Here is a 26,724-nt window from a genome sequence, read left to right as displayed (position 1 = left end):
AAAGAAATTAATACAAAATCCTGTTTGCAGTTTGCAAACAGGATGTATGGAGAATCTATGGAGAACTCTTCAGCATCTTTCTATTGCTGTAGCTTCTTTTTATCAAAGAGCACCACCCACAAAACTAGAAGTTGAACAATAATAATGATGTCAGCAGTGGAATCAAGTTTGTGCATGTGTGAAAAAATAAGGCAACCGTTGGTTACTAATTATCTTCGTTTGACTGTAAGTTTCCAGAACCACAATGCCTTTGCAAGTGTGGAATAGGTTGAAGAGCTGCATGTGAGGTTGTTTTTTTTTTTTTAAGTTAACTCGAATGCAGCTCTGGAAATTAAGGCTACACAGTATTGGGCGTGTCAGGAATGAGCTCCCATCAGCTGTCAGTTAGATTTATCTGTATTGGCTACATCGCCTGATTGTCATTTTTCAGATCTACGTTTTTTTCGTATGAACAAGTAGAGACAGTGAGGTGTATTCAAAGTTGTGTTCCAGTAGTGAATTGTAATGTTTGTAAAACACTCATAAAAAGTCGTATTTTCCCTTTCTTTTATTGTATTGTACTATATGATCTTGGTTTACTTTTCCTTTTTACTTACATATTTCTAACTGGTTTGCTGTCTTTATGTGAATTATTAATGTGTTGATGTTTTTATGAGGTTTTTACGTCTAAGTTTGCACAAGACCGAGTTGATGTAACAAAAGGGACTTTTTGGAAAAAAAACCAATAAAATAAACATTTAATAGTGCACCATGTAGTCTTCAAATTAGATTTCATGAGAACTGGAAGACCTTTTACATCTTCAGTCACATGCTTAGTTTTTTGCTTAACATACTCTGAGTTTAAAGTTAATGCATGCAATGTGCCCAGCTGCAAAAGCTCAAATCATAAACACTTCTCCACTGCATTGGCTAGGTATTTTATCCAACTTGTTGAAGAAACATTTTATTTTCCTTTAATCCTCTTCCAGTAATTTGGTTTTGAGAACATGGAATTTTTTTCTTTCTAATAAACATTATTGAAAGTTTAGCATTAACTGTAAATCTACTTTTTTAACTTGTGGATTACCTGACAAGCTCCTCTGCATTTGTAAAGGTCATGCATTTTTACTTTGGAGCTGGTCCAGATAATATGTCTGTCAGGTTTTGCAGTTGTTAAATTGAATATGTATCCAGAACAACAATTGAGGGATGTTCCTGTTGAAGAAAAACAAAAGTAAACTCAGATGATGATTCCAATTAAAGCCACTTTATTTGGTCCTTTTTTGGTAGATTAAAAAAAAACAGGATTTAAAACATAATGAAGCTAAATTTCACATTTCCATACATTACATTTCCATACTTAATTGAAAAACAATTTGCTCAGATCAACAAATTTACTAGACATAAAGTCTTTAAAGACAGCATTACATTTAGGTTTTAAATGGTAAGTACAGTAATTTTATTTTTATTTTTTTAAAAGAGGCAATTACTCTTTAAGAAAAAGAAACTAGAGAACTAGCCTTCAATGTAGTGTTAACAAATATAAACAGAGAGCTAATAAAAGGCTTAAACGGTTGTGTTTGTTGATTTAGGAGTTCTAAGATATGAAATGCGTTAGATTAGTCAAAAATAATCTAATGAAAAATGTCAATATGATAGTTTGTTCCACCAAAAAGGTCCATCACAGACCAGTTACAGCACAAAAATCTGTTCTGCAATTATATTCCTAGAATCATCAATTCATGGAAGCATCTTTCTGGAAAAAGACACTCAATCACACATGATGGGATGGAAGCAGCTCAAGGCGCCTCAAGTTAGAACTCGTCCAGTGTTATTAAGGCTCTGTGGGGTTGATGGGTGTTTCTATAGACTCTGAGAGGGAAAAGGAAGCAGAAAGAAAGATATTTAACCATTGCTAACTCCTTCCTATCAAACAGGAATGAAGTGCCTTCCTGTTTCCTGTTTGCATTCTATATTACCTCAGTCATATAGAAAGGATGGAATTTCTTCAGAAAAGTCCATTGACCTGTTCGGTCTCAGGGTCCAAGTCAATATCATAGAAACAAGGCCGGGTGGGCAGACCAGGGATTGTAGGCATCTGAAGAGAAAATGCATTCTGTCCAAAAAACTTTTAAACAAAATATAACCATCCTGAAACAGCTTTCAGTGTCATTTAAACTCTTAAAACAACATAACTTATGACTAATATCTGCAGAACCAACATTTTAATTTATTTATGTAGCTTGCTTGTATTTAAGTTTCAATTCTCTTATAATTCTTAGGGGGTGAGGGGGACACATCATGTAAAATCAATCTGAAATTTGCAAAACATGCAAATGGGTTTCCATACTTGTTGAGACTTAGAAAATAGTAATAGGAAACTTTAAACCTCTATGTTGTATCTTTCTAGTGTCATATGATCATTTTTTATCTATGAAACGTCACAAAAATATAGGAGGCAAATTACTAATTTCTTCTTTTGTTGAGCTTTGCAGAAAACTGTGAATAGGACTACATCTTTTTTGGTTGTTTTGCAAAGTACACACACAGTTGTACCCAAAAACAAAAAGGCCTGTTTGATCAGGTTTGTGATCCTACCGTGCCAACCAATGGGAAGAGAAAGCCTGCGCCGACGCTCGCTCGGATGTCTCTAATGGGCAGGACGAAACCTGTCGGCACGCCCTTCTTCTCGGCCTCGTGAGAGAGGGACAGGTGTGTCTTAGCCATGCAAACGGGAAGATTTCCAAAGCCCTGAAGCAAAAGACAAAACATAATCTTCTCAGTACAGATTTGCCTTTGACGGTGGTCTTTGCTGATCAATAGGAGTGACAAGAAAACTTCCACCCTGAGGAATGCTGACCTGCTTGGTGTACAGCTCCACCTTGTGTTGGGCCTCCGGGAGAAGTTCAATATCATCTGCTCCGTAGATCTTCTGAGCAATTATTCGAATCTTGTCACTAATTGGGAGCTAAAACATAAACACTGCACCGTTTAAAAACAAGGAAAGCACAAGAATACCAGCAAAGTTTAATGTGGGTTGGAATCATACATCCAAATCATAGAGGAACTTGAAGTTGCTGGGAGCTTCACTGGCCCTCTGAACAGCCTGTCCTAGGGCCACAGCACCAGCGCCACCTTCAGCCCAGTGGGAGCAGCGCACGGCATCGAAGGCTCCAGCAGCTTTGGCCATGCTACAGACCAGGTCGAGCTCAGCCTGAGTGTCCATCCTGAAATAGATGCACACATACTAAATAAATAAGTGAGCATGAAACATTTTAGTCTGCAGTAGTAATGAAATTGCAACATGTTATGCTCACTTGAAACCATTGACAGCCACCACAACTGGCACGCCAAAATGTTTGGCGTTTTCTATTTGTTTCCTCATGTTGCTGCAGCCATTCTTCAGAAGTTCAAGGTTCTGCACAGAAAATGTAAAAATGTTTTTTTTAAAAGTCTACTTAAATTTCCTTCCTGTTCCATTGTTAAATGTTACTTGGAAATTAAAGTTTATTTATCTTTGAGTGGATGTACTTGCCTTACATTAGTTGTAAATGGTCTCAAATTGGCAATTTTATCGTTTATCGTAATAATTTCTCGGACAATTTATTGTCAAGCAAAATTTGTCATTGTGACAGGCCTATGTGTGACCAAGTATGAGTGAAAGAATATGCACAGATTGCACAGAGTGGACTGACACTTGAATGTTTTGCTGTTTGCTGCTTCTCAGTCTTACCTCCTCCACATATTCCTTTGGCAGTGGCATCCCAGCTGTAACCTGTATTAAAAATTTTAGAGTGTTTTTTTTATCCAAAAGGTGAAATATGAACAGAATGAAGACGACAACTCCTAAATCACAATATAAGTGACTCACTGTTGGTCCTCCTCCGTGCATCTTCAGAGCTCGGACCGTGGCCACCAGGACTACCACATGGGGCCTCAGGCCCGAGTAGCGGCACTTGATGTTAAAGAACTTCTCCATGCCGATATCAGCACCAAAACCAGCCTCTGTCACTGTTTAATGGAGGTTGTGAGACAAAAGATTAAGAGCAGTATTGCTGCTTTAAGTGTTGCAGTGTAATAATGTGAAAACAGAAATATAATCTAAAATAACCAGGGTTAATGTTTTATACAGATCTTGGATCTTTTCAGCCCATTTTAAAATGATAAATGCAAAATTCACATGCATGAACGTAAGCATGTAAATGCTTACATCTCCTGCTTACATGAAGGGGACATGCAAACTCCATGCAGAAAGACCCCAGTTTGGGATTCTAATATGAGACCTTCTTGCTGCAAGGCACCGTTTCTACCAACTGCACCACAGTGTCACCCATGATAAATTCATCTTACCAACAAAGCCCTCAGGTCCAACCAGCTTCAGAGCGATTTTATCAGCCAAGATGGATGAGTTTCCATGGGCGATGTTGGCAAACGGGCCAGCATGCACAAAAACAGGCGTTCCCTGCAGATTCAGATAACCCATTTGTAGCTTTAACACAGATAAGCATCACAAGGATCAAGTTGTAGTTAAACATTGACAGACCTCCAGCGTCTGCATCAGGTTTGGCTTGATGGCATCTTTCATCAGCACAGTGAGAGCTCCACTGACTCCCTGCAGAACAAAACAGCGCTCTATCAAGACAAAAACGTTTTTCCTTCCACAGTTTTTATAATGAGAAGCCACACCATAATGAAGAAGCACTGACCAGATCCTCGGTGGTGACGGGATCTCCGCTGCGGCTGGTGGCTACGACCATTTTGGCCAGGCGCTGTTGCATGTCCTCCAGGCTGCTGGTGAGGGCGAGGACCGCCATGATCTCACTCGCAACTGTGATGTCAAACTGAGCCTGCACCACACATTGTGATCAAAAACAGCTGTTGACTCTTTTTTTATAAATAGCAGTGCCTTTTTCAGTTTTTTATTGAATGCCATTATCAAAACGTGTCAGAATCCCACCTCTCTTGTGTAACCCTTTTCAGTTGGCGACTGGCCGATGGTGATCTTCCTCAGGAATCGATCATTTGTGTCCAACACTGCAGAGAAATAGATATCCAGTGGAGATTTAAACATGAGGTTTGATACAGAAAAAAACTGAAATCTTGGGGGGAAAAAAGATTGATGAAGACATTTCAGACCTCTTTGCCAGGTTACAGAGCTCGGGTCAATATCCAAACGTGCAAAGCGAGTGATCTCTTCATCAGTGAGAGTTGAAGGATCAGTCTTCTCTATCCCCAATTTCTACATCAACAATAACAAATTAAGAGTCAGAATTGCCTCATGTACAAGTAAAAGTTGAGGAGTATGTAATGTAATCCCTTACTTTCAGTCTGTTGATCTGGACTGGGGAGAACGTCCTCTGCCCTCCACTGAGTGGGACCAAGCGATCATATAGAGCCTGAGTGAGAGTAAAGGGGAAAAGGGAACATCTTGTTATTAATTGACACTTGTTATGATTTTACCCATCATTTACAGAAGTGAAAACCCACCTTGTCAGACTGCGTTGCCTCATGAAACATGCGTGCGTCGACAGCAGCGGCTACCAAGTTGTTGGCAGCTGTGATGGCATGGATGTCCCCAGTGAGATGGAGGTTAAACTATGGATAAAATGAAACTTCATTAACTAAACACATACATTTTTCCTACCAACTCAATAATGTTTCAAAAAGGTATAAAGTACCTCTTCCATTGGAATGACTTGAGAATATCCACCGCCTGCAGCGCCACCTGTTGAGAAGAAAGACTATTATAAATACAAGCTGGACAGCAATCTTGACCAATTCAAAAGAATTGTCCTTTGTTGTCTTTGATTGTCTGGAGGTCAAGATGGTTAAAGAAGGGTCACCATTTCTGTCTTGGTTTGCCTTACGTTTTAAATCTTTATCAAACTTTAATGATCCAGAGGTTATCAGCTCTCATTTTCTGGTACAGGCCAATCATATCTAAATTTAAAATGCCCCTTTAGTTCAACATTTTATGATGCCAGGAAGTTTTGGAAGAGAAAGAATCCCACAGGACGACAGATCCTCCTCCGTACTTAACAATGGTCATATTCATCCTTTGTTTCATGACTTGGAACTTTCTATAGCTGAAAGGTTTAATGTACTCTTGTGTTTCCAATTTTGAAGAGTGGCTCATAGAAAAGGGCCTCTGAGCCACATCATATTAATATGGCAGGGCAAAATGGAATTCATAGATTTTTAATATAAAGTTCTGATTAATAAAAAATAAAGAAAATGATGAACATGAATAAGTTTCAATTTTCAAAAATACAGAAGGTGTATTTATTTTCAGGAAATTGACGGCGATGTAAACCTCGGCGGTACTGGCGAGTTTGGAAAGAAAAAAACTTTCTTGAGGTGTGATTTCAGTGTCAGTTTAAGTAAATGCAGTAAAATAAATTAAAAAGTGGTGCCAATAAGCATCAGGGTTCCTTATGTTCTTCTAATGCTCACCTTTAATGCCAAAGGTTGGTCCCTGAGAAGGCTGGCGAACGCAGGCAAACACATTGAGCTTCAGGTGGGCTCCCAGGGCCTGAACCAGGCCGATTGTCGTGGTGCTCTTACCTTCACCCAGTGGGGTGGGTGTAATACTGCATTCATAATTAGACAACATTTCAACCAATTAATACATATCAAAGTGAAAGAAAATAAAACAGTTTCATGGACAGAATAAAACATGCTAATTTACTTAACAGAAATATTTTTAATGTTTGGCGCATTTGTTTGCTTTTCAGTCCAGAAGGCACACATACCCTGTGACCACCACATATTTCCCATCCGGTTGGGACTGAAGTCGTTTGATAATACTCAGCTGGACCTTGGCCTTAGTTTTTCCGTAAAACTCCACTTCATCAGAAAGCAGGCCCACCTCTCTGGCCAGACAATCAATTGGCTTCGGAATGCAGGAGCGAGAAATCACTATGTCACTGTTGAAGATTTTTAAAAAATCACACATATTTTCACCTAAGTAGAGAACAAAGCTACACTTCAGGGTCAGTACTTTCTACATACACTTTTAACTTTCTTTAAATCCAACTACCTTGGTCAATTTCTATGATATGCCATTATCAGTTTTTCACAAGACAGAGTCATTTTTGTCATTACACACCGGTAAACTCAACCTACTAATTAGGTAGGCAATTCTAAGGACAATTGTTTGCTCTGGGTTTCATTAAGGGTTCATTAAGTGAAGGTTGGGATGGGTGGATTTTCTTTCCAGTTTACAAATCAGAACCACCTAGTGTTGGTCTAAATACATCAAATTCCAATAAACTATATTCAAGATGTTGGTTGCAACATGCAAAAAAGTTCAAGGTATGCAAATACTTTTTCATGACACCTTACAGAAAAAGTTACAATAAACAAAACAAACCTTGGTACAGGCTTCTGAAGGCTCAGCTTGGTGTAAGAAATGTCCCACTTCCCAGCCTGATGGCTCTCAAGGAATCGCTTTGCACTCAACACCGTATTCTAACCACATCAACAAACAAGAGACACACTTACTTACCGGTACTTACTTTAAATCTTAAGAAATGTAGATAGTATAATGATATGACCTTTGAGGAAATTTACTTGAGATAAATAAAAGATTCAACTTTACCCCCATCAGCATGGCCACAGTCATTGGTCCCACTCCTCCAGGCACAGGGGTGATGAAGCCTGCCTGCTCCTTGGCTGAGGCAAAGTGTACATCACCGACCACACGCTTCCCACTAGACTTGGTCTGATCTAAAAAAAAAATAAATGTTTCACCTCAACTGTTTGAGCTGTCACCTAATTTCAGACCATTTTGAACCTTAACAAATGACCTGGAATGTGATTAATCCCACAGTCGATGACCACCGCTCCCTTCTTGATCCACTCTCCTTTCACCATCTCTGCTTTGCCCATGCCAACAACCAGGATGTCTGCTTTACCCACCTGAACAGGAATACAAACAGTTGTGTCGCAAATAAAAACAAAACAAACAAAAAAATGAACAGGCACGAAGAAGTCAGCAGAGAGAACTTTCAGAAAAAGAATGCAGGAACTGCTGGAGCAGGCGTCTGCAATCTTTACAAACCAAAAAGTCGTTTTTCCCTCCCGTCCAGCTATACAAACTTTTTTTAAAGCTGCAAATTTTTACATAATCTTTTGTGAAAAGACAACTTAAAAAATTTCAATAAATATTTACAATAAAAAAGTTGTGGTCATTTTTAATGACCCATCATTTTATTCCTGGTTTTAGGTGGTAAACCAAGAAAAACATAAAACATTTACAAAAAGAGAGTTGATACATTGTCTTGAATGAGAAGTGGGGATTTGTGGAAATTATTTAAACTAAAACAAAAAAGCACTTTGTTTTCAACATAATGAGAACAAAATTAATAAGTATTACTGTTACTTGTATCATTCTGTTGTGGTAATTTAATGCAACATTTAGCCATATAAAAAAAACTACACAACTGCTAAAATCTCCATTTGTTTTAACAATATCTTAATTTTGTTTTTGATGTTTTTGTTTCTCTGCTGTTTTAGCCAAATTATTAAGAGGCATTCTGGCGATTCCAAAGAACCACATGTTGGTCTGGGCTCACAGGTTGCAGACCCCAGGGCTAGACTAACAGTTGCTGTGAAGTTGCAAGGAGCAACAAGAAGAGTTCAGATTTCTGCAAATGAACACTGACACCAGTAAGCCTGTTCATGTGCATTTACACATGTACAAGTAAAATGTTTAGCTCTTCTTAAGGACAGTAACATTGTGGGGAAGACATGGTCATTTCAACCATAAGCAGCAAAGACTGAGCAAGTTGAAGTGATGCTAATATCTGATGTGAGACGTGAAACTCAGAAAGGCAGTAACAAGAAACATGATAATATTTAAAACGTACCTCTCCGGCCAGATCTGCAGTCTTAGAGTGGCAGGTGGTGACAGTAGCATGATTCCACAGCAGCAGATCATGCATGGGTGCACCAACAATCTTACTGCGACCAATCACCACAGCTCTTTTCCCTGCCACAGACACACCTGCAGAGAAGACGACATCGTGCCATTTAGTCCACATCCACTCGTCTGCATGTCATTTGTATGATTTTACAGCAAAAACTACTCCAGTGAGAGTTTTCTTCATTGCTGCATCAACCTGTCTGTCTGATCAGCTCCATGCAGCCGTTTGGTGTGCAAGGGATGAAACAGTCGCCCAGATCTCCACGAGAAAGCTTCCCTGCGTTTATGCTGGTCAGCCTGTGAAGGAGACAGAAAGTACTGATCATACCACATTTTCTCCCTGAATCAAAAATAACTTTAATGAGACTTATGATTTACTTTAACTATGATTTAGCATGAAATTAACTCCATTAGGAAATTCTTATAATGAAGTTTATGTCAGTTCTTACCCATCCACATCTTTCTCTGGTGCCACGGCATTTGTGACCTTTTCTGTGTTGATCTTGTGGATCGAATCCAAAGGCAGCTGCACTATGAGACCGTGGACTGATGAGTTCTCGTTCACTTCTCTGATGCTATGAAGGACCTGCCGGCAAAACATTATTGAAATCCTGTCAAAGGACTGTCTTTTTAAAAGAAACATGAGGCTTGATACAAAAGAAAACCACTTATTTTATAAAATTATAATAAATCTATAGACTAATAAATCTTTAACTAGACAATGCATTGTGTAGTTTGAGATCATAAAATTCACTTGTATTTAATAAGGATTTTACAAGACAGACCTATGTGAATTATTTGATGCTTTGTGAAACCACTGTTTTTTGCATTTCTGAATATCCTTTCCACACATTCTCAGTTAGACTAAGGTCTGAATTTTGACTTCTAGCACTTCTAGCATAAATATGTATTAATGTTAACTATTACATTGAAGCTCTGGCTGTGTGCTTAGGGTTACTGTCCTGCTGAAAGGTAAATCTCCACAATCCGTGTATCACTGGTTGTTTCTTTTTTCAGATGATAATTGAGTAAATCAAACCTTCAACTAAAAAAAGTGTACGGTACTACAAACACATGTTGTCCTTTTGAAATTAAAATACTCTTACAGAACTGAAGCCTAATTTTGTTAATTCACAGTTCAATATCGTTTTTATTTTAAAATTTACTAAATATATATACTTTTTTATTTATAACATAAATACAAAACTTACAATTTTATTTCTTGTTCTCTTGTTGGAGGTGGCACGCTAGCAATGTAAGTGAGACTAAAAAAAATTATTTTGTGGGATGTGTAAAAATATTTTAGTAAAATAGAACTAAATAAATACCTAAATAAATGAATAAATACATTTTCTGGTGAAACACTATATGCTTAGACTAATTATTCAAAAAAGTATCAGTTGCAGCTCCAGTGTGACTATTGCGCTGCATCTGTGTAACTTCAGAATGTAATATTAATAAAATTTAATTTTACCTCTTCTTCAGTTGCAGTCTTTGGAAGTTTCATATGTATTGCATTTATTCCAATCTGCAAATACAAATAAAATTCTTTAAACATTTCAAATTAGAAGTGCTTAACAGCTACTCAAAGTAATTCCTTAGATCAACAATCTGATCGATAATCTGAAATTACCTCTGCTGCTGCCTTCAGCTTCATGCTGATGTACAGATTGGAATCTTCACGACCTCCAACCTGCCAGAACATAAAAGTATCACCTCATAATGTCTAGTATACAGAGACAATGCTCATGCAAATGTATCTATGCACAGTCTGTATTTATGTTAGCACATAAAGTCAATAACAGGGACATAAAAAGGACAAATTTCTGTCTGTCGAAAATAATCTTGCCTGTAAAACAACCAGGCCAGGCCTGAAGTTGGGATCCTTGAGTTTCATTTGCTCCACATCTTTCTTCAATTGCTCTCTCACTTGTCTAAGAAAAAAAGACGAAAAGGCCATATCATCCATGTGATTCCTCCAAATCCTAACAAATGTTCAGACCAGACAGATGCATTGTGGGTATTTTGTTTTTAAACCAATGATTTCTCTATCTGGTTGCACAACAAAGTGGCCTTTCCAAAGCATGATCTAGTGTGAATGTTTTCTTTATCTTTATCTGTTTCATAGTCTGAATACTGGGAAACATACCAGCACTTTGTGGAGTTAAATGACAGGGTCAATTGCACCAGAGGATTTGATAAGTCAGACAAAAAAAAAGTTAAGTGGACTTTAGCTTCTAATCCATTCAAAAAGCAATGGTTTGTTAGACAATGATTGATTGCTTAGCTCAAGTATGCAGACACAGAAAGAGTGCACATAAAGCTTCCACCATGAGATGCAACTTCTGTGCATGACTTTAACTAAATCAAGTTATCAATATATATATATATATAGTAATATTTTCAATCATATTGGCAACTAAAAGTAAATGAAACCAATCACAACACACTGCACAAATCATACTTGCAATATGTATTCAGATTGTACAACAACTTCTGTTAAGCTTCAAAGTAGAGAACTTTTTCATATATTGTCCAAAAATTAAGTGACTAATGAGTGATATGAGGGGCAGCAAGTTTTCATGTCTTGTGACAGGCACGTGCAGCTAAATTTCTTCCATGCTGCTGCAGGAGAAAGGATTTGTCCCTTTGCATGTGTGAGTCATTTGTGAAATGTAACCCTTGGAGAACATCTCTGTTTGGAGGTACTGTGGAAAAAAAATTCAAATGTGACTTGTGCATGATATTTTGTCAATCAGTGCACTTGGGGTCAGTGGAGCAAGGGGACAAAGATCGAATCCCACCACAATCACACACATCTTACAAAATCCTGCAAAGGTCGGCACACATTCAAGGCCTGATTTAATCAGATAAAAAGTAAAATGTAAGTATCGCAGTCATGAGTTCACTGCATTTATGCTGACCTACATAAGCTGAAAGCAGATGGGGTCCACTGTAAAAACTCTCTCCATCCTTGGTAGCTGTATCACTTTTAACAACTTTAAGTTATCAAATAAAGAAAAACAAGACAACATTTTGTAGTCTCTATACTTTGGAAAACTCTCATAAAATACTGCAAAAGCAACAACAAAAAAGCTTTGATAATGTACTCAACTGAGCAGATGATCATGTGGTACAAACTGTTACTGTAACTCAACAAGTCAGCGGCTTAGTTAGCCAAAAGTTTACTCTGCTCACGCAAAACTCCTAAACAAACTAGTTCAAATATGACACTTACGCTGAAACTTCTTTCCCGCTTATGATTTGAGCTGACATATTCGGTCTGTCTGTGTCCGAAGTGATGGTGACCAGTGCAGGCTCGCTCTCTAACAAGAAGAAACGCGTGGTGAGATTAGCTCTCCAAATTACGCTTATTCAAAAGAAGCATGTTTGTAATTACGTCGGATGCATCAGCAAACATAACACTACGCTTAAAAATAACCGTAGAACTTTCTAGAATAGGCCCAATCACGGAGCGTAGTTCACTGACGTCACTAGGAGAGGCGTTACTTTACGTGAATACGGACCAATCAAATAGCTACCCAAAAAAAACATTAGATAGGTCTTCTGACCAGTAGCATTTGAGAAACGTTTTTCACACAGTAGAATTAAAAGAGTAGATGCTACATCAGCTAGCTTTGTCACAGCGCGTCTTCCACACTGAGTTTTAATCGACAGGAATCACGGTTTTCCTGACAATAAAAATGACCAAATATAGTTACAGGTCTACTAATTAAGCAAAATTAAGCTTTGTATATAGAGGTAACACTAACAACAGTAACTATATATGAGTATATTTCAGTCTTTCTTTTCGTCTATTTTCATTTCGCTTTGTTCTTTCCATTTCTTTTCTCCTCCTTTCTTTCCTTTACGTTTCCTTAATTTTCTTTTATTTTCTTTCAATATATTACATTATTTTTACGAAAAGCGCGACACTCACAACATGGCGGTGATTATGGCGTATGACTATTGCACTCACGGGACATCTACTCTGCATGCTCTGCATGTCCGAACAGATTAGGGCGTGGCTGACGTAATTCCTGCAAGCCAATCAAATACCCAACTAAATGCACTACAACTTTCTTCCAACCAATAGCGATCCTATATTTCTCTTTTGTAAAGATGACTGAACTAGTGTAGCTCCGCAGAAGGTCACCAGAGGGCAGTACCGTGTTTGCATATGATTAAAATAAATATCGTCAGAAAAGCCTCAGTGTTTATGTAGGTCAAATGAAGTGCACGCTGCTTTATTTGGGATCCATTTGGAGACGACAACTCTGAAATATCGGCAGAAAGTGCGAGAAAATACCATTAAGAGGTTCTTATTTTATCGAGCTTCAAGTGTGACGGGAGACATGACGAAAGACGGAAAGCTATGGAGAGTAGATTCAGTGGTGTTTTGAACGACATCGAGGAGCTCTCGCGACTCTCAAACACTCAGAACAATTACCACACCGAAAGGTAAGTTGAATAAGGAGTCGCAACGCTTAAATTAGCAGCTTTCTAATCGTCCTACTAGTCCCTGGAGGCTGGATGTTGTAGACTTTTAAGATTGCGCGTACTACTCTCTGTTTACGTCAGTGCTAAACTAGCCGAGAGGGTTGATCCAGACCCATCAATTGACATCTATTCAGGTAACACTGAGGCTATCTAAGTTCGTCTGGTTTATTTTTGTTCAGGTCTAAGACGCTTTTTGAGGAGATTCGAGCCTCCATAAACAACAATGACGTGGAGGATCGCTCCTTCTGGAGGCCTGTGCTCCCTTGGGGGGGCGTTTTCACAATCAAGGCAGGGCGCAAGGCCATATCCTGCATCCCTCTGTACGTGGAGGTCCAACTGAAAAACACATGCACCATCGATGGCTTCCTCATGATCTTGTATGTGATCCTGCGAGACAACCAGGGCTTCCACAGGGAGCTGGCTGTCTTCCTGGGGAAGCAGTTCGTGGAGCATTTCCTCTACTTGATGGACTCCTGTGACTACACCACAGTAAAGATGCTGTGGATCTGGAACAGGATGTCTAAGAGACAGTACCGCTCAGAGATCCATCAGGCAGCGATGGAGATCGACCTGTTTGGGAACGAGCACGAGAACTTCACGGAGAACCTGGAGAACCTCATGTCTACCACTCAGGAGAGCCTGTGCACCAACCGTGACTGTCCGGGTCGCTTTCAGAAAGTCAAGAAAACCACCATAAACATCAGGTACCTTAGGTCCAGCAAAAGATTAGAAAACATAATTGTTTTTGCTGTTATTCTCATATTTTCACCTTTCCCTCCAGCCCTCCCCATGAGCTTCCTCACAAAGACCCAATCCAGTCAGCGGTGGATGAATTCTTCAGCCCCAAACTCCTACTCTGCTCAGAGCTAGGGTAAGACACTATGGTAAGACATTTTTCCTGTTTTAAGATTCAGTGCTGCAATATTTAACCCATCTGACAGGTTGAATATCTTCTTAGCAGATGTGATGGCTTGAGGGAGTTTTCTCAAAGGGTATTCTGCCACGGACCCCCGCCTTTTGTGATCCTTAACATGCAGCAATGGAGATCGGAGGATCTGTCTTATGTACCTTACCACCTGGCTCTTTGTCAACACAGGTATGAATCAGTGCAGGATTGTGCATAACTGTGAAGTGGAATAAAAATAATGCATGTCATTTTAAATATTCATGCATCCTTATTTTAGCTCCCCTAACTCAATAATTTCAGAGATGGGTGTTTTTGGCTATGTCTCAGCTAGGTTTGCACAGCTAAGCACTGATACTTTTGTCCATTGTTTGCAAAATGGCTTGCAGTCAATCTGATTGACTGATTGTGAACACTGGTTCTCAACACCTAATAGGTTTACAACAATCTTTTGGTTTGACCTTTGACTAGGCCATTGATGAATATGCTTCGGCCTGAACCATTGGATCTCTGGCTATACGTTTAGTGTTGCAGTATCCTTTAACATGTCTTTTTGAGAGGATCACCCTTAATTTTGTTTCATCCTTGTACCCTTGCTGTTCATTGTTGCACAAAATCTAATGGTGGGCAAAAAATCCAGGTGAATGAAAGTATTATTAGAACAATGCACATTCATTAATACAATACACATCTTGAAACTTACAAATGCATGCGTAAAACATTAAGTAAAGATCCATGGTAGTAGTTGCTCTACAGGCCTTTGAGCTTATGTTAGAACAAAAAAGACTGATGTATATCTCTTCCCTTAGATACTTACTAGAGGGCGCCACACTCTTCAACATGGAAGAGCATCACTACTCGGCAGCTTTCCAGATAGACGGTTGCTGGATGCACTATGACGGTTTGAGAAGCGATAATCTGATCCTGCTGCATAAGCCCCCGGAGCTCCTGCTGCTTTCCTCCTTGGTCTACATCCGTGCATCTGACAAGTGACCAGTTGGACACGGTGCAGCACTTGAGTGAACACATCGAACATCCAGTGTTTTTTTCCAGCATTATTCCTGTTTTTGCCATTTTATATATGTTATGGGTTTTTTTTTATCTTTTGTGAATAATTCATGGTCTTAATATACTTAATTTGCTAGAAGACAGTTGTTTATGTTCTGTTTCAGCTGATTGCTTACTCCAAACATGCTGATAATTATACATTTTATGGAGGCATGCTTGGAATCCAAGAGTACAATGGACTATAATAGTTCTGCAGCGGATCCTAAAATTGCACACATCTCCTTTTTAAATGTTTTTCTTTTGTTAAAAAAAGATGACAATGATTATTTTTAATGTTTTTCCACCTTCAGCTGGATGTATATCCAGTTGAAGGTGGAGTTTAATTTTTTTTTTTTTTACAATTCAACTGAAAAACAAAATTGTTTGCAGAAAAAATACTAGATGCAAAATTTTAAACTGAAACTTTTGATGCAACTTTTGATTCAGTTTCAGCATTCATCATCCTTTCTTAGGTACCTGTCTGTATCCCACAACCAAAGTTTAGTAATATTACCCCACTTTTATTACAAAGGTTCTCAGTCTTTTAGGTTATCAAAATACCTCTTGTCCACAGATAATTCAGGTGACCATTATGATGCTGAATAATAAAATCCATACTCATCTTGAGTGTTTTGAGTCAAAGTTGACTCATACAACTCCCCACTAATTCATTAAGCTCGATATAAAAGCCCTAATTCTGTCTTGACGTTTTCCATGATCTCTTCTGCTGATGTCTAGCGTTGCTTTTGTGCCAGGCTTTTTGCATCTTCTGGAGTTGTAGCCAGATTATCTTTAATATGAGTTAATCTAATTTACTATAACTAATGGCAGTTGTAATCACAAAGACTGAATGGTGAAATTCATCAAAAGGCAGTTCAAGAAATGGTAGGTCAAAGGTGGACACATTTATTGCCACCGAGACCTTATTGTTAGCTCCTACCCAACAGATGTATGCTTTTTTTTATTGACTCCTACAAGAAGTATCTATTTGAAGGTGCAAAACAAATTTTTAAACTACTTATTGTAGTTTCATTCTTAAACAAATAAAACATGACATTTTAATAGGGGGTGTGTAAATTCCTGAGATTTGTTGTCTGTTAATAAACCCTCTGTTTGTTCAGTCTATAAACCAGTAAGTAAAATAGTTTTAGCATTTCTTACATGACTCAATCTCAGCATATTCCTTAAAAAAAGAAGAGTTCTTGCAGCTTTGATTTTTTATATATATATTGCTTGGGGGATGTCCAGCTCAAGTTTAGTGTTCTGATTTAAGCACACCAACCCTTATCTAAAAATTAAACTGGTGCTCTAATTACACTGTGGCATAAAAGAAACCTCAAACTAACTTCTGTGTTTTATGCTGTAAAGTTTTTACTTAAAAGTGTGGATGCTAAAAACACAATGTCAGTTAAGTGGTATGAATTTTGTTTCTTGCAGAAAGGTTTGATTGATTTGGGCTTTCATGGCCTGAAGCACTCAGCAAATCCATGCTGAAATCTTCCCATCTCAGCAGTTTTGCAGCTTCCATGTTAGATGTTCAGATTTTTTTATCCTCTTAATAATTACTGTTTTCACATAGTGCCTCTGTCAAGAAAGCTCCGACATTATTTTTTTTTTCCTGAAAATATTGCCTTAATATAAATAAAAATATTTTTGAACACATCCGTTTTAGATTTTTATTCTCTGAAACATGCATATGAATCTAACAAAACAACACGCAGCCATGGCTTTTTTTTTTTAAGGCAGGCATTTATTTTAATCTGGGTACAAGTGCACCACACAAACTGACTAAAATGTATGTAAAATGTCTTCAAATAAAACGTGAAAAGCTACAGTTTTCGTTATACACGATGTTATCTTTGACTTCCAGCATTAATCCACAGGATATTAAGAAAAAAAAAGTTGAGACTCCAGACACACTGTGAGAAATTGTTAAAAAAAAAAGGAGAGAAGCAGAGTGGTCGTTTTGGCTAACACCGACATCAGTTTCACAGGAGTTTTCTTCCTCTCAGACACAAATGTAAAGACCGGCAGCTGAATGCAGACTTTAGGTCGTTAAAAAGTCATCCATCTGCTTTCTTTGTACAAGCACTTTGGTGAGAGTGATGGCAGAGAAAAAAAAAGATGTTGGTTAGGCCTCAACAAAAATGCATACGTACTCCCTTCTTTTTTCCAGATTCACGTTTGCAGATTTTCATCACTTTTTCTTCCAAAATGCATTGCAATAGCAGTCAGCATTTACCACAGGAAGAAACAAACAAAACAATTGTAAGGAAATTGATGCTCAATCAGTCATGGCAGCAGAAATTAATTTCAACTCATGTAGAGGTGAACAAAACTTATTTTGCATTGGACTACAAAAACTGGATAAAACAACAAGTAGCCATGGGCTGGTTGCAGGTGTATAAAGGTTAAGAAGGTTTTAGTTTCAATAATGCTAGACCTTTCTAGTATATCTTCCCCTCCTCTACTTGGTGCTGCATACTGCCATCTACATGGCTGAAAGGAGGATCACATTCAAAAAAGAGAAATTTCCCCTTGTAAAAATCTCAATCTTTGTGTGGTAACTGAAGGAAAACCAAGCACTCGTGTTCAAAAAGAAGCAGGGGGTATGTGGGATTTTTGTGCTTCCACAACTGAAATAAGATTTGATCAAATTCTGTTTTGAACATGTACTCTGCCATCCTTTTGCACAGTGGCACCTTGGGCCAAGAGCCATAATCTATCTCAAACACTGATACTGAAGCAGCCAATTATGTTACAAATATCAGCTTCTTATACTTCTGCTACTCTATAAGAAATAGAAGAGCAAAAAAGTAGGAATAACTCATTTTCCATTTTAAAGAAAATCTCTAGTATTTCGCTATATTTTCTTATGAACTTTTTTTTGCTTAAATACCATGAATCATTAATCAAGGTTAGCATCTCGATCCTTGCCTAAAGAAAGTATAAATAAATATAAACATTGTCATAGAATTACAAACTGGTTGCTTACAAATTCAGTTCAATTAATTGGAAAGTACATATGTAGAAGCAAACATTAAGAAACTAATTAGGAACAATGGGACAAATTTGCTAAGTAAATGACATTGTAACTTTTCATCCAACAACAAAAATTTCACAGAAGACAAAAGCAAAGTGGCAAAGTCTGTAGTGTACCTCAATGTGGTAAAAGCTAACCTGTTTTACTTTAGCCTATCATCTATGATAAACTGCAACCGAAATGAACACATCCCATGCACAAGAACAAAATGACAAAGGGTCAAAGATTCCCTCAGATGCTCCATTAATGTCCACACGCCATGTGGGGTTCTGTTACAGCAATGTGAGATGCCTTGGCTTTTTAAAGAGACAAACACAAAACATTTTCAGTCCAAAGAGAAAAAAGAGTCTTATTGCATCATCTAAATGCCATTAGCTTAAAACAAAAAAAAAGAAAAGAATAAAACAGGTAATCAAATGACAATATGTGTCAAATATTTTGGTAAGTGCAATGCAGAGAGCTTGGTTAAAAGTTGTGCAAACACCAGCACATGTAAAGTGACTAGACTTAAAAATGAACAGTGACTCAGCAAAACGGCACACACCTACTCTCCCTATTAGAGAGCTCTGCTGCTTAATGTGTTGCAATATTTCTCTTGAGGATGGGTGGGATAGGGGACAACTTGGCCTGAGTCGGCTTGCACAAACTTCGGCGCTTTGTCTTCGAAAGCCACATAACATGGAAGAAAGCAACACTAATAGGTGCATTTTAAAAAATTGAGTGTTTCATTTCAATAATTCTAAAGGATAAAGGTTATTTAAATTTTTTACCTACAGAGTGATGTATTCAAGTGTTTGTTTAGTGTAAATGCCATGGCAAATAAGAAACTTTTTTTAAGACGTGTTGTGGCCCAAAGAATTGTGAGAAAATTGACTGATAGTCACTGACCCCCTACACAAGAAGAGTAAGTCACAAAAGGTGATTGGTCAAGATGCTGGCTGTTTCTATACCCATATGTGTGAATATGTTAATGGAAAGCTAAATAGAGGGAAAAATGTAATGGAAAAGGGTCCATAAAGAACTGTACCAATTTTTTCAGAGCACTTTCCTGTTTTGCTAGTTTTATGGAGCTTCAGATTTATTTCCAGATTTATTTTTCAGATTTATTTCCATTTCTTTTACTTCACACAAGTACTGATTGATTATATTACAAACTAAATGAATGCATTAATATAATTAAATATTCATGAATATAACTGAAGCACTTTAGATATATCACTCTGTGGGTAATAACTCCATAAAGTTTTAAACGTTTTTTTTCTTTCGAATTTATTTTTTTTTAATGATATTACAGTTTTTAAAACATGCACCTTTATAAGAAAAAAATTAGTATTTTCTTTCCCTTTTTATCGAAACTTATTTTATTGCATGGTGAGGGGCCATTTAGGATGTCATGCATTTAAATGCCCATAAAGCAGATTGCTAGCATCAAATGTAAAAAATGACCTGGAGATTAAGCATACACTGACTAGAACATGTGCAGCAACCTAGACAAACAGCTAAGTCCTGAATCCTAAATATAGCACCAGTTAATATTGTGGACAAAATTGGCTGAGACACGTTTCAACCATTATAGAGACAAGTGCGTTCATGACCTGACCTTTAAAATTTGTTGATTTTTTTTACGAAATAATGGAGGATGACGCAGAAACGCGTAGGAGACAAACTAAGGGGGAAACTCCTCCCTCTCGAGTGAATCAAATCACACACATTCGCACACACATTAGTGACCCAGTGCAGATAAACATTTACAGGCAATGCACTAGAGGATATATTTATCTATATATTTAATTTATACTATTTACAAAAGAGAAAGGCAGCCCTTTAAGGAAAATATAAAGTTTCTAAGTTTGCTCTTTTTTCTTCCTGTGAAGCACTGATTTGGATGCAGAACTCGTCGCCTCACTGAGCTCGAGCATTAGTTCTACACGCAGACAAGTAACAAAAAAAACAACAAAAAAAAACGGATCCATCCGACATGCACATACCCTCTCGTGCATACACACCAACAACCACAGGTTCGCACAAAGACACAAGCAAACTGCAGTGTTCTACAAAACTGTAACATAGTTCTGAATGCAGCTGTAAATCTTAAGCATTAAACGTACTGACGTGTAAAATAGAGGACATAAATGTCAGCTAATGTAACAAAAATTTCCTACAATCCCCTGGGACATGGCTCGAAGTACTCGTAGTGGTCCGGCAGCACTCGTATCCAGGTGCCTGCGCCATCTTCCATCCAAACATCTTCCTCCCTTCCCTCTGCTGCACAACCTTTACACTTTTACATCTCTGCAGCGAGACTGGGATCCCCTCCATCCAACCAGCCAGCTATTTGTGCACACCCAGCCACCCAAGCAAACGCTCAGATGTTCTTTCAGGTGTGCATTTGCTCCTGGAGAACGAATGTGGGGAAAACAGGAGAGCAGGTAACAAAAAAGAAAAGTTTTCTTTCAGAAATTGTTTTACTGAGTCCTAGCTGAACGGGCCATTGGTCAAAGGGCAGTCAGACCAAAATTGCAACGGCAGTACATCATGCCGCTGGAGTCCAACCAGCTGTCTGAGATGGGGTCGTAGCGCTGGACAGTGTTCAGGTAAGACGACCCGGAGTGCCCTCCTACTACATAGAGGTAGTTGTCCACAATGGCAGAACCAACACCTGCAAGAAGAATGGTGCATTAAATCAGCAGAACAGCACTGAATTGAAGCGCCACCAAGAAAACCGTTTATTAAAAACCTACCAGTACGAGGTTCGTTCATTGGCCGACAGGCTGTCCACTGGTTCTGATGGGGGTCGTACCTCTCAATACTGGACAGGTGGGACACTCCGTTGTGCCCACCCACCACAAATATGAAGCCGAGCATGACACCGACACCAAAGTTGATTCTCTTGTCTGCCATGGGGGCTACCATTTCCCAGGCGTCCTTGCTGGGGTCGTACCTCTCCACACTGAAACAAACCAAATACAGTAAGAACATACCAGAACAGGGTCTGTCTTAAATTATTCAAATCCCCAAAAAGTGCTTGCCAGCTCTAGATATGGCTTTTACATTCATTTTAAAATGATAACGTCTATGGCACCCACCACAATTAACAGCACTTGTGGTGTTAATTATAAAAAGTCAAACTTCACATAGTTAAAAAAAATAAAATGTACATCTTAAGTCTGTTTCCTAGATTTATTACCAGACAATTACACAAATATACATGCCACACACTATTTAGTTTCTTAATTGCATGTTTTACTCATAAAATCATATGTTCTTTTTTGTATCGACTGTAACTTGATTTTGTATGAAAGCATTGTCGCTTTCTGACCTTACCATGCACATAACCACTGCATATCACTTAATTTGTGACAGACTTCACCATTTTTTAAATATAATTTTGTCCTTAATGCTAGGGTTCTTACAGCTGAACTAACTCCGATCAGGTGCTCTGCTTGAAAATCTATAATAGACTTGTCAAATCTGAACTGGGTCATCCAACACTAGCCACAGATTCTATAACGTCCAGTTTAGATGATAGTTATAAACACATTTATGTTAGAAATTTTGGGATTAAAAAACAAAATAAAACAAACAGCAATTATGAATTCCATTATTTATCTGTAATACTGACTATGTATTACTTTAGCATGTAAATTGCAAGTATAACACTTTGTATTATTTTAATATCGCAGTCCAAACAGTTCTTTGCAATACAAACATAGCACACACTGACTTTGCGACAACGCTATATATTGTGCAGCCTGTCAATTCGATTTTCCTCAAATATAAAAAGAGAGAACTGAATTTTTATGTATCCAATTCAGCAGTTTTCTGACACAAGGCAGTTTATGAAACTACAACTGCAAAGAGTAAAGTTAACTAATAATGAGGCAATTGCAAATCTGACAAAAGTAAGAAAGTCCTGACAAAACAAAAGAACATTGGGAATCTGGGATTGTTTTGCAGCTCAGTTAAAAGGACATACAAACCACAAGAGGATGAGAAAAATGTTCCCAAAGGTTCTCTGTCCAAACACATTCTCCTGCAGGGCTTTGGGTGTCAAAGAAACAAGCAACTGGGATTCAGCTGTAGGATGATCAACAACACAAATGCAGGCACCCTCTCCATGAGACATCTCCAACACTTCTGTAAAAATCTTCTCTGCACTTATTAACGAGCTAGTGAGAGTTTTCTCAGTAACACTTGATATCCTTCACATAATTGCGATCTCTATTTATAATCCAGCAAGATCATAAGAAGAAAAGCAGCTTAGGAAGTCTAAAAATCATTGATAAGATCAAAGATCAGACCATGACCAGTCCAGAGACTCCAGTCACATGTCAACAGTAGATAACAGGCAAACAGTCTTTTTATCTTGATTTTGTTTAGGAGATTCTAGAAGGAATCAAACCTGTAAAATAATGTTGCTCAGAAAGATACCCCACAGGGTAAAACAATGAACAGCATTAAGATTTTTAACAAGTGCAAGTAAGTAACACAAATCAGCAAATTCATAGAGTCTGACAACACTTTTCAACAGGTTTCTCAGATTTGTGTTGTACTCCAATCGTTACCTGTTCATGTGTGCTGGGCCATACCCTCCAATAGCATAGATCATGCCATCCAACACAGCCGTAGCAAAGCAGCTGCGGGACTTTGTCATGGGTGCCACCGGTTGCCATTCCTTCAACTTGGGGACGTATTTCTCAACAGACTGCAGGTAGTACTGGCCGTCATAGCCACCCAAAGCATACAGCTCTCCAGCCTGGACCACCACCCCAAGTGTGCTGCGACACTCAGCCATATGCTCCACCGAGGACCACGTGTTGCTTTCAGGGTCCCAGGCCTCCACCGTGCTCTCATGCCTCCGATAGCTGATGCCCTGCCTCATGTGCGTGGCGATGCCTCCCACTACGTACACTTTGTGGTCCAGCACAGCCACTCCAAACTCGTACCGGGGGACGCTAAGAGGGGCCAGTCCGATCCATGAGTCAGTCTGAGGGAAATACATTTCCATGCTGGAAGAGGGAAAGAGGAAAATCACTTAAAAACTTTACACAAAAATTTTAAACCAAGAAGCATCAATCAAGTGCAGAAAGAACCAATTTTTTTTTTTTTTTGGTTTGATCAGCCCACCCTGATGATTAGCAGGTCCAATCCAGAAAAATCTGGGGTTTTTCTAACCATTAAATATATCAAAAATAATGTAACAGAATTTTTTCCTCATAAGTGCATCAAGAAAGAGCACGTATGTTAATCAGAAAGGTTAAGTACATGTGATTTATGATTAAAAGGGATCAGTCTTGTAATCACCTTATTTTCTGCTGAATTCAAAACTACTACCTCTATCAAAAAAACCTGCAGATTTTTATTTAAAATAAGTTTTAGTTCTAACAAAAAAAATAAAACAAATATCAAAAATCAAAATCTCAATCAGTCAATTCAGTGCAGCTCTCATTTGAAAGAGCAAGCAATGATTACCTTTCTAATGTGGCGAACAGTCCAGCCTTGCCTCCTACTGCAAGCAGCACCTTGGGGGCACACCTGGGCCTCGCTGACAACACAGTCTGATAAGAAAGTCTGTGCTCAGGCATAAAATGATATTTAAGGGCCTCATTGAGCAGGTGTTTGCATGCATGGTCGTCTCGTATAAGGTGGTTGGCTTCATATAGGCGAGTGAGGAATTTGACGCTGAGAAGTGGAAGGCGAACACAGTGTAACAACTGAGCGAGATGCTGCTGTCTCTCTGTTACGTCATATTTGATCCATGATTCCAAGGCGTAAAACACAGTCTCCTCCGTGTCTACCTTAAGACAGTCATTAGAAACTATTTCATCCAGCTCTGCTCTTGTTAGTTCAAAAAACTCCTCCGTCTGACAGACCTCTTCAAAGTTCTCACAGATAAACTTAGTAGCAGCCAGGCACAGGTCATGGCAGCCATATGTCTCTGCGAAGCGGGAGATCCCTATACAGTTCCCAGCATCCAGCTGGCTTTCTAAGAAGGAACAGCACTCCTTAAGTACTAGCTTAACCTGGAGTAAATTGGCAGCCGGCAGCAGGGATTCAACTGTTTCCTGGGAGATAAACACCGTTCCTGTGTATGCGTACTCCACAATGGCCTAGGAGAAAACAAAATGTTAGTGAAACAATATAACAACCACTAGTACAGTTACTGTCTGCTGGATCTAAGCGTACCTGCAAAGCAGCCTCATCAATGCACTGGAACTCCACCTCAGAGGTCTCCTTTTCTGAGAGGTTACCTGTAAACATGGCCTTGAAGTAGGGGCTGATGCTGGCCAACACAACTTTATGGGCATGGATCTTGGCATCACCCACTCGGAGAACGATGTCACACAGTTCGTGATCCTGCCGCAGGAGCTGGAGACCCTGCAGCAGCTGCTCCGAGTGAGGCCGTGTGAGACTTGCAAACATATAGTTCTGGTCCTGCTGGTCCATCTGGAAACATGAACCCAGAAATCACTGCAGTGCATGGGATGTGGGCATGGTTAAGGCCTTTGTGTGTTACTTGAAGCTCTAGCTAATTAGAAAAATGCTGTCTTTACATTTGTTTTGAAGCAGCACAGTATTTATTTTCCTCAAGCCAAAGCAAATAAGCATTATCCTCTAAATCCAGTGCTAACACTGCTCTAAGACAACCAAAACGTATTACCTAGAAAGTGCGAACAACTGGACACAAGTAAATCCAAATCACCGGCTGTCAAAGGTGAGTGTTTAAGCTACATGACAGATTACAGGAATGCAAATGTCATGTAAATAATTAGGGCCTATCTTTGTGTTTTTAACGGGAGATGCCACTTGATCAAAACTCGCTAGCAACCTAGCAATAAAGAAGCAAACATAGTCAACACAGTAAAATCAGGCTAAGAGAACGCTTTATTTTAAACGATTTCTTTCTCTGCAACGAATACAGATTTATCGACTGGCTTTGATATGAGCAAAAAATTGGGTACTAATAAATTTTAGCATCATTGCATTGCAGGTTAGCCATTAAAAATAAACACGGATTTGTGTGCTGGCTGCATCACTGACTAATATATACAGTAACATGGCTGACAGATACCAAACGAGACGCTCCAACTGGCTTTAGGAAAAATTAGTATTTTGTTAAAATAGGAGAACCAAACCTGTATTATATGGTGCGTGCAGATAGCGACCGAATATGCGGTAGCGACGGCAGACCACAGGAAGGCTAACAAGAAAACAACCGACTGCCAACCAACCTAGCCACAAAGCTAAAAGACTAGCACTCACAATGACGAGCTACCAGGACGGAACACCCACTTCCGTTACCTTTCACAATAAATCCCATGGAATTTATTCTTAATAAATTCAAAACAAAATAATTTTATTTTATTTTGAAATACTAACAAAAATATGCATCGATTATAAGCAGCATTAACAAGTAACTAAACATTATAGTACTAGGTTCGAGAAAAAAATATAATATATAATATAAAATAAATTATTACCATATGCTATTTCAATGTTGTGAAAACATGTTTCTCTGAATACAGTACTCCCACACCTCAGCACCGCATTGTTGATAATTTTATGTAGGTCTTAACAACTTCTGTCTTCTTGACATTGCATCAACATAAGACTCATAAATTGAAATCGCTGTGTAGAAAAACGTAAAATTTCGTTAATATATTAAAGTTAAACGTGCATCTATGTTTAGTGTATTGAGGACATATACTTAAAAATTTGATTGTGGCACTTCTAAATATTTATGGCATTTTTTTTATTTCAATATTTATTCTAGTGCATTTTTAAATAACGACAAAATACATTTTCATAACATATTTAAATGTGCAAAAACATTTTTATTAGCACTGTCCTACAAATATGTACTCTTTTTAAAAATTACACATTTAAATATGTGGCTGTTATGATGGCAAGCATGCACGTCGACAGAGTCAGTCCATTTAAAGATGGCTCCAGTCTAATTGCTTAAGAAAAACTCGACCAGGTCTAAACTAACATTTAAAAAACAATTTCTATTTGTGTTAGTAAGATAAAATTTTATAGTCACAAACAAATTATTTAAAAAAATAAAATAATTTTGTTTTTGTTGCAGTGCAAGTATTTTATCACCCATCACCCGCATACATTTTAATCTTCCAGAATTTGGTTTAGTAGTAGAATATTTGCTATGACCAAATATGTAAACTAAAAGAAATTAATGTGAAAAATAAACCAGAGTGACAGAAAACGTGCAATTAAAAGTTTATCATTAAATTAACTGATAAACTTAATTAACTCATAGTTAGGTCTACCGGTTAGAACGTAGAAATTTGAGGCTTCAACTTTAAC

The 26,724-nt window shown here is 38.2% G+C and overlaps 3 protein-coding genes across 5 annotated transcripts; 1 reads left to right on the top strand and 2 right to left on the bottom strand.

The window, feature by feature from the left end:
- Positions 1-1,224: 1,224 nt before the first annotated feature.
- LOC114133834 (C-1-tetrahydrofolate synthase, cytoplasmic-like) lies at positions 1,225-12,301 on the bottom strand. Of its 2 annotated transcripts, XM_027999931.1 has the most exons (28): positions 12,144-12,301; positions 10,755-10,839; positions 10,539-10,598; positions 10,380-10,433; positions 9,355-9,491; positions 9,102-9,202; positions 8,850-8,986; positions 7,788-7,899; positions 7,580-7,707; positions 7,352-7,449; positions 6,732-6,905; positions 6,433-6,569; positions 5,658-5,704; positions 5,467-5,574; positions 5,301-5,375; positions 5,116-5,218; positions 4,937-5,013; positions 4,686-4,826; positions 4,523-4,591; positions 4,330-4,441; positions 3,851-3,990; positions 3,713-3,754; positions 3,297-3,397; positions 3,029-3,206; positions 2,840-2,947; positions 2,578-2,730; positions 1,959-2,077; positions 1,225-1,851 (listed from the first exon to the last, which is right to left on the bottom strand). In XM_027999931.1, exons 1-27 carry the CDS (start codon positions 12,179-12,181, stop codon positions 1,988-1,990), a joined length of 2,805 nt encoding a protein of 934 aa, XP_027855732.1. In that variant the 5' UTR covers positions 12,182-12,301; the 3' UTR covers positions 1,225-1,851; positions 1,959-1,987. The 2 variants fall into 2 exon arrangements, with proteins under 2 accessions (XP_027855732.1, XP_027855733.1); XM_027999932.1 differs by lacking the exon at positions 10,755-10,839 and having other exon boundaries at positions 12,144-12,292.
- A 743-nt stretch (positions 12,302-13,044) lies between these two features.
- On the top strand, positions 13,045-17,289 carry dorip1 (dopamine receptor interacting protein 1). 2 transcript variants are annotated; one of them, XM_028000521.1, is made up of 5 exons: positions 13,045-13,366; positions 13,585-14,109; positions 14,187-14,276; positions 14,364-14,501; positions 15,119-17,289. In XM_028000521.1, exons 1-5 carry the CDS (start codon positions 13,281-13,283, stop codon positions 15,300-15,302), a joined length of 1,023 nt encoding a protein of 340 aa, XP_027856322.1. In that variant the 5' UTR covers positions 13,045-13,280; the 3' UTR covers positions 15,303-17,289. The 2 variants fall into 2 exon arrangements, with proteins under 2 accessions (XP_027856322.1, XP_027856324.1); XM_028000523.1 differs by having other exon boundaries at positions 13,046-13,366; positions 14,367-14,501.
- klhl28 (kelch like family member 28) lies at positions 16,578-25,690 on the bottom strand. Its single transcript, XM_028000520.1, has 6 exons — positions 25,536-25,690; positions 24,586-24,846; positions 23,872-24,509; positions 22,965-23,408; positions 21,141-21,349; positions 16,578-21,058 (listed from the first exon to the last, which is right to left on the bottom strand). Exons 2-6 carry the CDS (start codon positions 24,844-24,846, stop codon positions 20,895-20,897), a joined length of 1,716 nt encoding a protein of 571 aa, XP_027856321.1. The 5' UTR covers positions 25,536-25,690; the 3' UTR covers positions 16,578-20,894.
- Between the last annotated feature and the right edge of the window lie 1,034 nt (positions 25,691-26,724).

The sequence above is a fragment of the Xiphophorus couchianus genome, chromosome 19, assembly GCF_001444195.1.
Source record: "Xiphophorus couchianus chromosome 19, X_couchianus-1.0, whole genome shotgun sequence".
NCBI lineage: Eukaryota > Metazoa > Chordata > Actinopteri > Cyprinodontiformes > Poeciliidae > Xiphophorus > Xiphophorus couchianus.
The sequence above is the reverse complement of the archived record's forward strand: the minus strand, read 5'-3'. Positions and strand labels throughout refer to the sequence as shown.